At 38.5% G+C, this 14,034-nt stretch overlaps 5 protein-coding genes across 5 annotated transcripts; 4 read left to right on the top strand and 1 right to left on the bottom strand.

The window, feature by feature from the left end:
- Positions 1-18: 18 nt before the first annotated feature.
- On the top strand, positions 19-926 carry BATDEDRAFT_33781 (uncharacterized protein; the record flags this gene model as incomplete). The annotated part of the gene is made up of 4 exons (XM_006682376.1): positions 19-102; positions 162-305; positions 404-493; positions 573-926. 4 exons carry the CDS (start codon positions 19-21, stop codon positions 810-812), a joined length of 558 nt encoding a protein of 185 aa, XP_006682439.1. The 3' UTR covers positions 813-926.
- Positions 898-2,607, bottom strand: BATDEDRAFT_92167 (uncharacterized protein). The gene is made up of 4 exons (XM_006682426.1): positions 2,269-2,607; positions 2,060-2,170; positions 1,666-1,936; positions 898-1,582 (listed from the first exon to the last, which is right to left on the bottom strand). Exons 1-4 carry the CDS (start codon positions 2,566-2,568, stop codon positions 972-974), a joined length of 1,293 nt encoding a protein of 430 aa, XP_006682489.1. The 5' UTR covers positions 2,569-2,607; the 3' UTR covers positions 898-971.
- Positions 2,608-2,987: 380 nt separating this feature from the next.
- Positions 2,988-4,039, top strand: BATDEDRAFT_36165 (uncharacterized protein; the record flags this gene model as incomplete). The annotated part of the gene is made up of 4 exons (XM_006682393.1): positions 2,988-3,163; positions 3,283-3,536; positions 3,605-3,750; positions 3,809-4,039. The coding sequence occupies 4 exons, from the start codon at positions 2,988-2,990 to the stop codon at positions 4,037-4,039; spliced, it is 807 nt and encodes a 268-aa protein (XP_006682456.1).
- A 180-nt stretch (positions 4,040-4,219) lies between these two features.
- Positions 4,220-8,946, top strand: BATDEDRAFT_92165 (uncharacterized protein; the record flags this gene model as incomplete). The annotated part of the gene is made up of 17 exons (XM_006682475.1): positions 4,220-4,355; positions 4,418-4,570; positions 4,662-4,875; positions 4,949-4,989; positions 5,070-5,267; positions 5,327-5,407; positions 5,467-5,612; positions 5,680-5,936; positions 6,002-6,120; positions 6,190-6,453; positions 6,554-6,684; positions 6,748-7,303; positions 7,392-7,903; positions 7,974-8,090; positions 8,173-8,314; positions 8,395-8,573; positions 8,653-8,946. The coding sequence occupies 17 exons, from the start codon at positions 4,220-4,222 to the stop codon at positions 8,893-8,895; spliced, it is 3,489 nt and encodes a 1,162-aa protein (XP_006682538.1). The 3' UTR covers positions 8,896-8,946.
- Positions 8,947-9,253: 307 nt separating this feature from the next.
- BATDEDRAFT_28095 (uncharacterized protein) lies at positions 9,254-13,841 on the top strand (the record flags this gene model as incomplete). Its single annotated transcript, XM_006682342.1, has 22 exons — positions 9,254-9,340; positions 9,435-9,852; positions 9,946-9,960; positions 10,028-10,176; positions 10,296-10,409; positions 10,529-10,720; positions 10,800-10,896; positions 10,998-11,012; positions 11,093-11,241; positions 11,314-11,380; positions 11,479-11,525; positions 11,608-11,799; positions 11,871-11,970; positions 12,065-12,079; positions 12,144-12,292; positions 12,363-12,429; positions 12,511-12,557; positions 12,649-12,840; positions 12,917-13,046; positions 13,127-13,269; positions 13,338-13,439; positions 13,542-13,841. 22 exons carry the CDS (start codon positions 9,254-9,256, stop codon positions 13,839-13,841), a joined length of 2,787 nt encoding a protein of 928 aa, XP_006682405.1.
- Positions 13,842-14,034: the final 193 nt, after the last annotated feature.

Raw genomic sequence — 14,034 nt, 5'->3', positions numbered from 1 at the left:
AACTTGCTTATTGTATTCATGCACATCTTGGTGGGCGTAACTGGCAGTGTTGCTACCATCAAACTCCCACTTTTAATAAAACAACTAAAAGAATCCTTTCCAGTAAGTGTGTTTTAGTATTTCTATTACTATACACTTGGTCTAACAGTCATGAATTCAAGACCAACTTGGAAATCAAAATCATTGCTACTCATGCATCTCAGCACTTTATCAACACACATGAGATTGGATCAATATCTGTATTGACTGATAAAGATGAGTGGGATGCATGGAAGAAAATACCTGATCCTGTGCTGCATATCGATGTAAGTGACATGCCATTCGACTGGATCTACTTATTGTCTAGTTGATTCATTATAATGACATTTAATTTATGAAAATGTTCATGATTGGAATTAACCAGTTACGGAATTGGGCCGATCTGTTCATCATTGCACCCTTGGATGCCAATACTATGGCAAAAGCAGTACATGGACTCTGCGATAATCTCTTGGCAAGTATTTAATATGCAGCCATCTGTTAACGTTGCATTGATCAATCTCTAATTCGGTTGTTCATTGACTATATTGCAGACATGCGTTTTGCGAGCATGGGATTCATCTAAACCGGTTGTTGTTTGTCCAGCAATGAACACTCATATGTGGTCACATCCTATCACTTCAAAGCAACTTACTGTCTTAAGCCAAGAACTTGGATATGTGATTGTTCATCCTATTTCAAAGCAACTTGCTTGTGGTGATGTTGGTATAGGCGCAATGGCAGATGTGTCTGATATTGTTGCTGTTGCTTTGAAAACCTTAAATGGCCAGTAGCTTGATCTGCTCAACAGTGCATAATGTACCAAGATCTTGATAGAATTTCTGCATCTATTTTTTACCAACTCACAGCAAATGTCCATCTACAATAAACAAATTGGCCTTTATTCCAAGACTTGGTTTGAATATAATTCATCAATCCAATATAGTCAAAATTTAGGAATCTTGCTGATTCTGATCAATGACAATGGCAATGTTATCGCGATGAATCACATAGTCAGAATCACTGTATCCAAGCAGGTCAGCAATCTTGGAGCTCTGAACACCAACGATACGCTGCATTTCGACTGCCGAGTAATTGGCAAGACCTCGAGCAACTTCGACTGTTTGTTCTACAACTTCGCCACGTGGGAGTGTTTTTTTAACAACAGTCATGATTTGAACACTCTGTTGAGCGTTGAATGTTCCCTCTACCTTGACAATGCCAGCAGCAAAAAGTGAACTCTTTTGCTTTGTGATGGCAAGAACTGCACCAGCATCAATGTAAACCGATCCAGAGACTGCAAGACCATGCAAGATCCACCATTTACGATCTACCATTGGATTGGGTTTGGCCAGAAAATGCGTACCAATTGTAGGGGAAAACACTGTGCCAGGTGGAGCTGCGCGTTGGGTTTGGATTTCTTGGATGATATCAAGAATGACTTGCGGCTTGGAACCTAGACTAATTACCGTGCTACAGCCAACTGCAGTAGCAAGCTCAGCAGCAATCAGTTTAGTTACCATTCCTCCAGTTCCAATAGACGATCCAAGAGATGTAACAGTCACTGCAAGAGTATATCAATGTCAAGTTAGTTCAACTGCTTTATGCTATAATGCAGCTCTTCTTCCAGTGTATCAACAATCTTGCCTTGTTCTCGAAGTTGTTTGATATTGTCTACAACTCGAACTGCCTTGACATCTGGATTGGTGCGTGGATTATCGGTATAAAGAGCATCCACATCAGTCAGCAAAAACAGTACATCTGCATTGATCATTCCTGCAGCAATGGCAGATAGAGTGTCATTGTCTCCAAATCGAATCTCTGCGTTGGAAACAGAGTCATTTTCGTTAATGATGGGCACAACATTCATCTGCAATAGCTCGCGAAGCGTGGATCTAGCATTCAAGTATTGCGATCTCTACATAACAGAATCAAAAGATACAACTAAGTCTTGTTTGTTCAAATGACTAACGATGTGTGCAATGATTGTATCTTTATCATGCATTATAACTAGCTTGATCAATAATGGTCAATCATTTACCTCTGCCAAGTTATCTCTGGTAAGTAAAATCTGTGCAATTGGAACTTCGAATTGTGAAAAAAGCGTATCATATAAAGCCATAAGTCGTCCTTGACCAACAGCTGCCACAGCCTATATAGAGCAGATGAATGGTTAGCACAGCATGAATTTATAGAATGACTGAACCAGTTTGACAGAATTGAACGAGTCAAGATAACCAGCACACATGCCTGCACTTGGGATAAATGTTTTGGTTTCTTTAACAAAGCCAGTCGACGCAAGCCAACACCCACAGCACCACTGGACACAATCATGACATTGTGGCCCAATGACCGTAATGCCACAACTGTTTCAACCAGCAAGGACAGGTTGGCTAGTTTAGGCTTGAACGTCTGCTCGTCACATATGGAAGAAGTGCCGAGTTTAATGACCAGGGTAAGACTACGTTTGTTGGAATTCAATCCCACATCCTTGCATTCAAGGATAGGAGTATCTTTGATTTGCATCAACTGTTCCTTTAGTTCATCCATTTCAACCAATATTAGATCCGTATTCACGTAAAATAAAACACTTGTATCGTGCAATGACTGGAATAAATACTCAAAACACAATATTGTAATACAAACTATTCTTTTTTCTTGACATAACCACACATTGTACAATCACCAAAACTCGTACAATTCCATCATGGTGTTCTAAAATCACACAAATACGCTTTCAAAAAAAAGTAATCTTGGGAATATACTGTTGCTTTCATATCAATCATCAAAAAACAATCTTATTACAAACATCCTTGACATTTCATTTTACATGAATACGACTGCAAATTAAGCAATTGTGTGGTGTTGGCTGCAATTTCAGCCTATTTTATATTTTATATTTTTGGTAAAAATATCCAAAATTATACAAAAACCAACTCAAGGTTTTACCAGCATCTTAACAACATCAAATGCCAATTCTTGTAACCAGTGGTGATCCAGAAATTCAAGCACCTGAAGCGTCATATTCAGGCAATACTTCAAGGAATATTGCTTTGCATATTCAAAAAAATGTGAAATTGGCTTTCGATCCTGTGCTCGCTGGTATGTCTATTCCACCAAAAGGTGACCTCTATATAACTCAAAGGTAGCTATCGAGTAATCTGCTTGAAAGAGTTTCCATTTATTTTATTAAATTCAACTATACTTGTTGCTGACGTTTATGATTCAACTGCTGGTTTTATGATTTGATGCACCTTTGAAAAGTCAACTACTATGGTTTGATCCAGCCACAAAAATCAATGTATCAATCGACTATCCTTCTATTATGATACATGCCATTTCTCGTCAGGGTGATCTCATTGCTGAAGGTCCTTATATTTACTGTCAAATATCTGGATCCGCTTGTACTGAAAATACAGGCACTGCCGCTTCTGTTAACGATCCCTCTACAGAAGCAAGTATTGCTGATGGTGATTCATCAATTGAAATGCGATTGGTTCCAGACGATCCAACATCATGTATGTACTCTACTCTTGGATGCCTATTTGATTCCCTGGATGACTCCATCTAACATATGTATACTCAGTGGATGCAATTTATCAAGCCATGTCAGACTGTGCTGCCTTGCATCCTGATCCTGACATGGACATGGATGAAGACGAATCAGACAATGAAGCCTGGACATTTGATCCAGCCACTGCAGAAGATCTCCAGTTTAGCGAAGTTGGAAGGGTTAGTAATGTAGCGTATACTTTAAAGTTGAGCGGTTTTCTAAAATTTGTAAATATAGGCTGCATTGGAACATCTTGAATCAGTGTTTGGAATCACAACACGACCTGATATTCCTGAAACAGATGTTCCTGAAACCGAGTCTGAGCAAATAATTCAAGATGCCAATGGAAATATAACTTCAAATGCAACAGGTTTGACTGACAGTAAAGAACATGTGTTGGCTGCTTCTAGAACTGCTGTGACAAATCAAAACACTAACCAGTTTGATGATGCCGAGGAAAATCGCTAGTCTACTTACTGATAGTGTCAAATAGATTCAAATTTGTCTACTACTTGATTGATTTTTTAATAAAAACAACGAGTTTTTCAGTTTATATCTCTGATGTTCTGTTATGCTTTGTCGCAGCCATGACGTGTCATCTCAGCATATCTGCTGCTGAACGCGTTTAACATGTTTACCAAAACTAGCATGAGTGATGTATCTAGCAAAGTATCTGGGATATCTCCATCTTCGTCAATACTCCAAAACAAGAATGGAAATAGCAAATTAACAAACTTTGGCAGTAAACTAAAACAGCAAGTTATTCAACCCAAGGCCATTGAGAGTAAGCTGTATTGTCATTGAGTTCAACATATAAACGGTGTTTTTAACTCTTTTGGAGTGCAGCAAGTGATAGCGAGTATGAAGACAAATCTGATGATGAAGACAGCACAGACGGCACTTGGCAGCCTACAAAGGGAAGCACCGATGATCTTCACAAAAGTTCGGGACTAAGTGCAGGCGATACCAGCAAATGGAACGCAGAGGAACAGGCTGCAGGTATAAATAAACTATTTTTTGAATCTAGTTTGTATTTCTACTAATAGTATGGTCAAAAAATCATGTTGGTACGCATTGCATGCATGGTTAGTCCTTAATTTTTATGGCCTTGACACTCTTTTCCCTCGAAAATGGGTAAACGACCCGAGTCTAGCACTTGTCACGACTCCCATGTCAAGCAATGCATCCAATCCTCTTGCTTTGGGGTCGGAATCTCCAACCAAACTGATTCAGACGCAGCGTGTCACACCCGATGGTCGCTTGGATACATCAGATCCACTAGGAATTAAAGAAACAATTTTGAGGTATTGATTGGATTTCACATTTAATGTCAACCTGACACCATACATTGCAAAACTAATGATTAATCGTGTAAAGACGAGGAAAGCGAAGAGAATCCACTGCATTCCAGCCAGGAGGTATCGTTTCTTGAACATGCTACTTGCATCAATACTTTTCATTGGCATGCAAACATCACCCCGTACTAAACCAAAAACAGTCCCATCTATTTTTATTTCTGAAAAATCCTTTGATCCAAATCTTTTTTTAAAGGAGGTGCACCGACTCACTCTTTACAAGGAATTTGAACAAGGAGCAGTGCATTTAAAAATGTCGATTGAGCAGCGAAATGAAATCATCAAAGGGCTTGTAAAAAAACACTTTGCAAAATTTGTGAGCGCTAAAGGAACAATCGATAGTAGGTACCAATTTAATTGTCTTTGTATTTACAAACCATACTCATGTGTTTTTAATTAGCTTTCTATCGTGAAATGTGTCAAAAGAATCTCGTCTCGTCGTCAAATTATGGAATAGCCCCTTTTGCAAAAGCCTTGGAAGGTATGTCAATCACTTTTAAAACAGACTACAGTTTACAATACTGACTTGGTATGGTTTAGAGTTGGAGTCAAATGCAAACAATCTGTATGGACCAGTTCTTGGTCGTCGTTCAAACGGTGACAAAATCCGTATCACTCTGGGAATTCTTGAAGGATGGAAATTCTTTTTTAATTTGCCTAGCTCATTAATCGATCAAATCAACAAGGTACACAATTACAAGGTCTATTGCATATAAGAAATAGGATCAGTGCTAACCTTGCTTATGTGGCCAGGACAAATATGATGGTGCAGTTCGCGATTATAAAAAGGGAAAATATTTGATGCATTCGTCGTTTTCAGATGTGGTGCAGCCTGGAAAAGACTTTCGTGGTACCAAAGATTCGTCTGCACTGCTTCCAAAAACCCACCAGGCTGTATTTGAAAAAGTATGGAACGAAGTGGAACGGATTGTTGGTCAATTTCGAACTGAGCTGTTTGCTAAACTTGGAGATTCTTCAAATTCAGTCGATGCCCAGGAGAAACTTATCAGGTACAGTACTCATGAATCAATACAGTATTTGTATTTGAATCTAACTCTACAACTATAAAATACAGTTATTTGGTAGATTTAGATTCAGAAAAAAGCCCCATCATGTGCTTTTTGGAACGTCAGTATCTGTGGCTTGTAGACAAGATTAAAGATTGCCACAAAACATATATATCCAAGCTATATGGTAATTTAAGTTGATACAATTTAGTCTGTTTGGCCATCTGAAAGTTTACATTTGATTTATACAACATAGGTGTTCGTCAAGCTTTTCCAAGTAGATGCAATGTTGGGCAAAATTATGACACCTTGACAAGCTTTTTGAATCAGGACACCCAAAATGAATCGGATGACAAGGTTGCTGAACACAAATCAACCAATGAAGGAAGCTCGATGGGCATCAACACAAACAATCAAAAGGCTCCTATTGCATTTAGACGCAGCACAGATTACCTGAGTTTGTATGATCTTAAACAAGGACTTAGTCAATCTATCTTTCACAACTTTGAGTTGTTGTTTTGTAAGTATCACGGAAATCACTTGATTGCTCACTACACCCACAGTTTAACGTGTCTTGCTCACGAATTTCTATATACCATCTGTTGGTCAAATTACTGCAGCCAATAATGATGACGCACAGGCTTGGAAACTTACCCTACGCTTCATTCAAGAAGTGTGCTCACTACTATGCAGCCGCTTGCCAGACTTTTGTAGAATTTGCAAGTTATATATTGATGGAAAGCTTAGCAAAGTATGTTCTCATTGTTCATAAAGTTTAAGATATAGTTGGCAGTCTAATGCTTATTATTGTTAGACTAAAGCAAATGACTCTAATCGCAAAGCTACTCAAGCGTCTCGAATTCAAATGGTGGATAAAATATTTAAAAGTATCACTGATTTGATAGCAGCCATATTGGAAGATACATTTGGATTGAAAATGTCGTTTTCAGAGCTGATACTCATGCTTGAAACTCAAGATATGAGTAAAGGCAATTTCCAAGATAACGATACACCTCAAGATACACCTCCAATTAATATACAGGGAATCAGCATAGATACACTAAATACGGATACAAAGAGAGGAAGCGAGTCAAACGCAAACAAATTTGATGCAGTGTTTGAAGAATGTCTGATACATTTAGAGCCTTTGGCCGTTTCTCATCATCCAAGTCGATTCGCTCATCTAATATCTCATCCACTGATCGCTACTCATTATTCAACAAAAATCGTATCGGTTCTTTCACAAATGTACTCTGAAATTCGTCATTTGTTGTTTATACGCGAGGATGCTGCCATTAGTGGTCTTTCGATTGCTCTGACTCAATCTCAAAACAGATTGGTGGAGTGTATTTGCGAAGGATTCCAAACAAGTATGAATCTATAAAAACTGTTTTGATATTTTTGTATCGTTGAGCTTGATAATGCTAAAATTGAACTGTGTACCAATTTGCAACACAGCAAGTGCGCAGTTTTACATGTACGAGGATTGGTCTTATGAAGCGAATTCAGCCATGTCGACACGGTCGACCGAATCAGTATTATCAGACTCGACTTCTATGGTCAAACTATTTTATCGGCTGTCGAAATTTTTAGTTCGCACTCTTGGCTATATTCACTCGGCGCTATTCTATCCATCAACCACGGAAACATTAGGTACCGTGACAAATACGTCTCAATTATCAAAAGAATCTCGAGGGTATACAGCGATAACAACATCAAGACAGTCCATGGTTGATAAAATCAAATTTGCTTGCTTTGAGTCACAGTATCTTTTTCTTGATGGACTCCAATGCCTTGCAACTCAACAAAGCATAGACAACTCATCTTTTGTAAGACTAGATGAACAATATTCGGTAATCCATCCACAATGGGTTTCTGGAAATTTTGGAACTCGCCTTCCATTTTCCAGTAAAAACGCCGACAGTCGATGGACAAACAAAAAGAATAGAAAGTTGATCATGCATAGTATTGTAAGTTTTTATCACTGATTGAACCAGTCAATAGCTGTATGGACGAATTCTGACTTTGCACCATTTGTAGGAGACACGTAGCTTTGTGATTCTGGGAAATCTTGCATTTATAAAAACAGTATTTATTCCCAAAATGTCAAACATGCTTGAACAAAAGCTTCGAACTCTTGTTCGAACAGAAGTAAAAGTACGCTTTGTTTTAGATCAAGCTATTGACTTGAAACAAAAATGTATTGATGACTAATCAAATGTGCGATCATCGACACTAGAGTTTATGCGACACAGTGGACTATCTTGATAGTCTTTTGGTAAAAAACTATGTTCGTCGCCAAATGATAACTATCAAGCCCCTTTTGGAATCGGGTATACTGTCATCAGGACTAGATTGGCAGACATTGGCAAAAACACAAGGTGAGAACATGCCAACTGGACTGATCAAGTATATGTGTGTGATCCAATAGATTTCTCATCTGCTTATATGTTCCTGGCAGATGTGCGTTCATACTGTCACCAAGTTCTTTTACATTTGGTTCTGGTTCATGCAGCAATTAGTGAGGTATCCAAATCACATGTGCAGCGCATAATGAGTGAAATGCTGCTCTCGCTTTCAAACTGTATTCTGATGGCATATCGATCCGTTGACTCTTTTAGCACAAGTGGAATGCTACAGGTAAAACACCGAGTTATTTTAAAAGGCGATATCTACAAGACTGATAATATTTTGCAACTATTGGTATACCAAAATTTAGGCTACGCTTGAAACCGAGTTTTTTCATCACACACTCAAGGCATATGATACACCAGAAACCATTTCGGTTATGGGGATGATATATGACACTGTAGAACGTAGTACCGTGCGTGCAGATCAGTCACAAACACTCTTAAATGATGCTTTGCTTCGTGTAAAAGGATACCTTCAACAATCGAAAAAGTCTACAGAAGTACAGTTTGCTTGCTTTCGGGATGGCACGAATGCAGAAAGAGACGATTGAACGTGTCTTGATAATGACATGCATTTTTCTTGAAAGAAAATATAAAATCTATTTGAGGAACAAATAAAGTATGGAAACCAGCGAGTTGAAACGTTTTGGACGTCATTGGATTCAATAAATTATCACTTCAACTCATCGCTGCCAATAAACAGAAAAATATCAATTGCTTTAGTTTAAATCTTGATAGGTTCCATAAAAGTATTACACAGAACGTTTTAGTAGAATCAGAATAATAGGCAGATCCAAAGGGGTGGAGATTTTGGCTAGTGGAAACTCGGTCAAACACGTGGCTGTTTAAACTATTTTGGTCAAATTAGTCGAGTTACCCATACTCAAAATAGCAAGAGGATAGACAACTATGAGTACAAATTGGTTTCTAAATGATGAGCTTTCAACAGATTCATGCAAGTACTTTGAGGAACAGCGAATGCGACAAATACTGGAGGTGAGCAATCGAGTAGCGTTTGAATTTAGGTTTCAAAAATACAACTCGATCAACACGCTAAAAGAATATGGCTAATGAACCATTCGGTTGGTAGAGTATTGTAGCAGGAATCACATATAATAAACCTTCAGATCCCTTAGAGTACATGGAATGCTGTATTCAAAAAATACGAGCCAACGAGTTGCTTTCTGCGCAACCAACACTGCGATGGGATACATTTTTACCACCCATTGTACTTTTATCACGCAACTCCAGACAGGACAGTATTGTTGTCCGTAAGAGTAAGATTGGAAACACAGTACTACCACGCATATCCACCACTCATGCGCATCAGAGTAATGAGCATCAAGCACCCAGTTTGATTACGGAGATTGGTGTACAGAAGCGCATATCCATAGTGCTTCCGCCTATTCAATCTGCAACCGATCGTGCTTTCAAGGATACTTCCATCACAACCACACCCCAGATAACAAGTCGAGGACAAGCATGGAATAATATCGTATTTGTTTTAGGTGAGATATTTTTAAAGCCAAATGCAGCGGCATCAACCCGATTGTAGTTAAATCTAACACTACATCTTCACCAATTACTGTTTAAAACTACAGGAGGGCCAGGATCGGGTAGGAAATGGAATCTATGTATTTTAGCTGAAGGCGACCGAGTTGACTAATCGCTTCTTATGTATAGGGAAAGGAACTCAATGTGTTCGCATAGCCAAAGAATTCAATTACACGCATCTATCAGCTGGGGATCTTCTCAGAAATGAAGTGGCTACAGGCTCAAGCTTAGGAAAGCAACTCGACTCGATGATGAAGGAGGGAAAAATAGTGCCCACGGTGAGTGTGAAACTTTGATTAAGCGGACAGTGGAGTGGATCGGTCCTCTGCTATTGTAAAGCAGCAATGGTGGTTACAAGTGTATGTATTCAAAGTCTAAGCCATATTTTAATGTGTAGGATATCACACTGCGGTTGCTCACTGAAGCCATGGAGACGGCGCCTGCAGCAAAAGGATTCTTGATTGATGGATTTCCCCGTCAATTGGACCAAGCAGAAGCGTTTGAAAGCAAGGTGAGTTGAAGGCTAATGAGAGTGGCCGAAAAGCTAAATCCTTATTGCCGATAAAGAGGCGTATTCACGACCAAGTGATGAACACAAAAGGTTTCTAACTACCTCAAGTTCACCAACAGATTGCTCGGTGCAGGTTTGTTCTCTACTTTGAGTGTTCTGAATCCGTTCTTGAACAACGACTACTTGAAAGAGGGAAAAGCAGCGGCAGAGCAGACGATAACATGGAAACCATCAAGAAACGATTCCATACATTTGTGGAAACCAGCTATCCTGTCATTGAATTTTTCAAAAATGCAGGAAGATGCTTCAAGGTTGGTTGACATTCAGAAATGAGCAAGATGTCATCAAATAACCGGCCCAATCTCAATACTCACTAGTTTATTTTAACAGATTTCATCCGAACAATCTCCTGACGAAGTATATGACGAGGTTCAACAGTGTTTTGTTGATCCCCCGCTCTACCATCCAAATATTGTTTTCATATTGGGTAACTGCAATTGATTGTTGAATATGCTCTTATTTACACCAACCAAACTAAGACATGCTTGCCACGACTGATAAATTTGGTATTGGTAATGTTGATTATAGGTGGTCCTGGATCAGGTAGGTTGTCGACTGATTGCAGATGTATCATTCGACACGAGTTGTCTATTGATTTACACGCACAACTTTGTTTTATATAGGAAAGGGAACTCAATGTGAACGGCTTGTCAAAGAGTTTCAGCTTACTCATTTATCTGCTGGCGATTTGCTACGAGGTGAAGTGGAGCGTGGTACTGAGGTCGGAATCCTAGCAAGTGAGCTGATGAAAGAAGGAAAAATTGTTCCAATGGTAATGGTGTTGTACCAATTTTTAATCATTCTCGTCATTGCTCTACTTACAGTATGGTTTTATTGACTGTAGGATTTGATTCTGTCGCTTCTACGAAAGGAGATTGAAAAAAATATTGCATCAATTGGATTTCTAATTGGTATGGATTGATTAGATTGTATAGAGTGTCCATCTTTTTAGCATCAATCGTGTAGTTTTAAAATGGCCATGGCTAATGGTACTTTGTAATTTACATAGATGGATTTCCTCGTGCAATGGATCAGGCATTGGAGTTTGAAAAAACGGTAGCATTTCAATGTTTTAAAACGTTGTATTATTACGTTTGCTAGATATGATTTTTACTTATTTGAGGTATATCGCTGCTAGATTGGACCATGCCGTGCTGTATTGGCATTCACGTGCAGTCTCCCAGTTTTAGAACAAAGACTGCTGGAGCGTGGAAAGACAAGCGGGCGTGCAGACGATAATCTGGACACGATCAAAAAAAGATTTCATACTTTTAATGAGCAGAGTTTGCCCGTTATCGAATACTATAAAAGCAAGGGGAAATGTGTCGAGGTATGGTTATGGATAGCCTATTAGTTCAATCATTTATTTTGAATTTAACAGTCGACTGTATAATCAATTAGATTTCTTCAGAAAATGCCATTGATAGGGTTTATGACGATGCCAGATTGGTGTTTATTCCTCCCGAACCCCTTCACCACCCAAATCTTGTCTTTATTTTAGGTTAGTGATCATTACTCGTTTAATCCAATTGTTTATACTTGAGCAAATGCTTCTGACTGTTTGTGCATGCTTGCTGACTGATTTTGTGTTGCAGGTGGTCCTGGATCTGGTGAGAAGTCAATATTTCAAGTTTAACTTGTGAAATAATACAATTCTGATACTTGTGTTTTTAGGAAAGGGCACCCTGTGCGAAAAAATTGTAAAGGAGTTTGACTTTATCCATATTTCTACGGGTGATCTCCTTCGACGAGAAATTGAAAACAAAACTGCCATAGGCCAATTGGTTGAGCAATGCATTCTAGTTGGAGCAATGGCACCTAGTGTAAGCTTAAAGTTGGTTTAAATCAATTATAGATGTGATCAACACAGTAGTTTGACCAACTATACTGTAGCATATTATTCTGGAATTGTTGATACGTGAAATCATGGGAAATTTTGCAGCACCTGGATTTTTGATTGGTATGCACGTTTTTTACATTAATGATATGCTTTTTTAGACTGATTGTTTGTGATGAGAAACTTATTTGTTATTGTATATAGATGGATTTCCTCGAGCAATGGATCAGGCTTTGAATTTCGAGCGTGTGGTAAATCATCACTACTTTACTATAGCGTCACATGTAATCTTTGGATCAAATTCTGTTGAGCTGATCTAAATTGATTGATAAATATGTATAGGTTGGAAGCCCCAAGTTTGTACTTTTCCTTGAATGTCCGCTCAATATTTTGGAAAAAAGATTGGTTGAACGTGGGCGTACTAGTGGTCGTGCAGATGACAACATTGATACGATCCGAAAGCGATTCATTACGTATCACGATGAAAGTTTGCCCGTCATTAGATACTACACTTCAAAGAGCATTGCTTTGAAAGTAATATTCCTTGCTTTAGAATTTGATCTTGGATTACCTAAACATTAACTGCTAATATGATGTTTGAATTTTGTAGATATCATCTATTCGAGCACCAGACGAGGTATTTGATCAAGTAAAAGTGAATTTTGCTTACATGAAAACCAAACAGCCATTTGAAGGACAGTTGATTATTTTTGTTCTGGGTGGTCCTGGAAGTGGAAAGGGTAATAACTACTGAAAGTAATGTACCTTGTGATTTTGAAACTGTATCAATTGATGCGATAAATTCATTGAATGACTCTAGGCACACAATGCGACAGATTGGTTGCAAAGTATGGTCTGACCCATTTATCAACTGGAGACCTGCTACGCGATGAAGTTAAAAAAGGTTCTCCGCTTGGTGCTCAGCTTGAATCCGACATGACTCAGGGAAAAATGGTTTCCATGGTATGTCAACACTTGATCAAGTGCCATTAAACCAGTAATAAGTAGGCTAAGATATGTATCGAATGTAGGAAGTCATCATGAAGCTTTTGTTGGCAGAAATGAATCAAAAAAAAGATGGTCCTGGATACCTCATTGATGGATTTCCACGTACAATTGAGCAAGCACATTTGGTAAGGGTGATCATTGATTTTGTAATATCAATAGCAGTTTACTAAATCTGAGTCTATTTTTATCATTCCTTCACTGGTGTTATAAACATGTGCTGACTCTAGTTTGAGTCGGTGATTGGAAGATGCACGTTCGTATTGTACTTTGAAGCATCAAATGAAATTCTTACGACTCGTTTACTCAAGCGCGGTGAGACGAGTGGGCGTGCTGATGACAATCTAGAAAGTATTGGCAAGAGACTTGTGACATTTGAGAACGCTAGTTTGCCCGTGATACGGTATTATGAGCGAACAAACCGAGTCAAAAAGATCAACTCGGAAGCACATGTAGACGAAGTCACTGCTAAAACTGTGCTACTTTTTGAAGAAAACCATACCTTTTCTACCACAAAAGATCTGCAATAAACATCTCTTCATTACAATTCTTGACAGTCGTATTGAGTGCTAACATGCTTTTACCACTAGTTGTGTTGGCTAGTTCAGCTAAATGATCCAGTGGAAATATTTAAAATAAAAAGTAGTCTTAAAGTATTGTTTAATAGTTTATCTACTTGGCAAAATCTATAGGTACAAATGCACTGCTACCTGACAAGCATTA

This window comes from Batrachochytrium dendrobatidis (assembly GCF_000203795.2).
Source record: "Batrachochytrium dendrobatidis JAM81 unplaced genomic scaffold BATDEscaffold_16, whole genome shotgun sequence".
Lineage (NCBI taxonomy): Eukaryota > Fungi > Chytridiomycota > Chytridiomycetes > Rhizophydiales > Batrachochytrium > Batrachochytrium dendrobatidis.
This window is presented reverse-complemented; position numbering and strand designations above follow the sequence as displayed.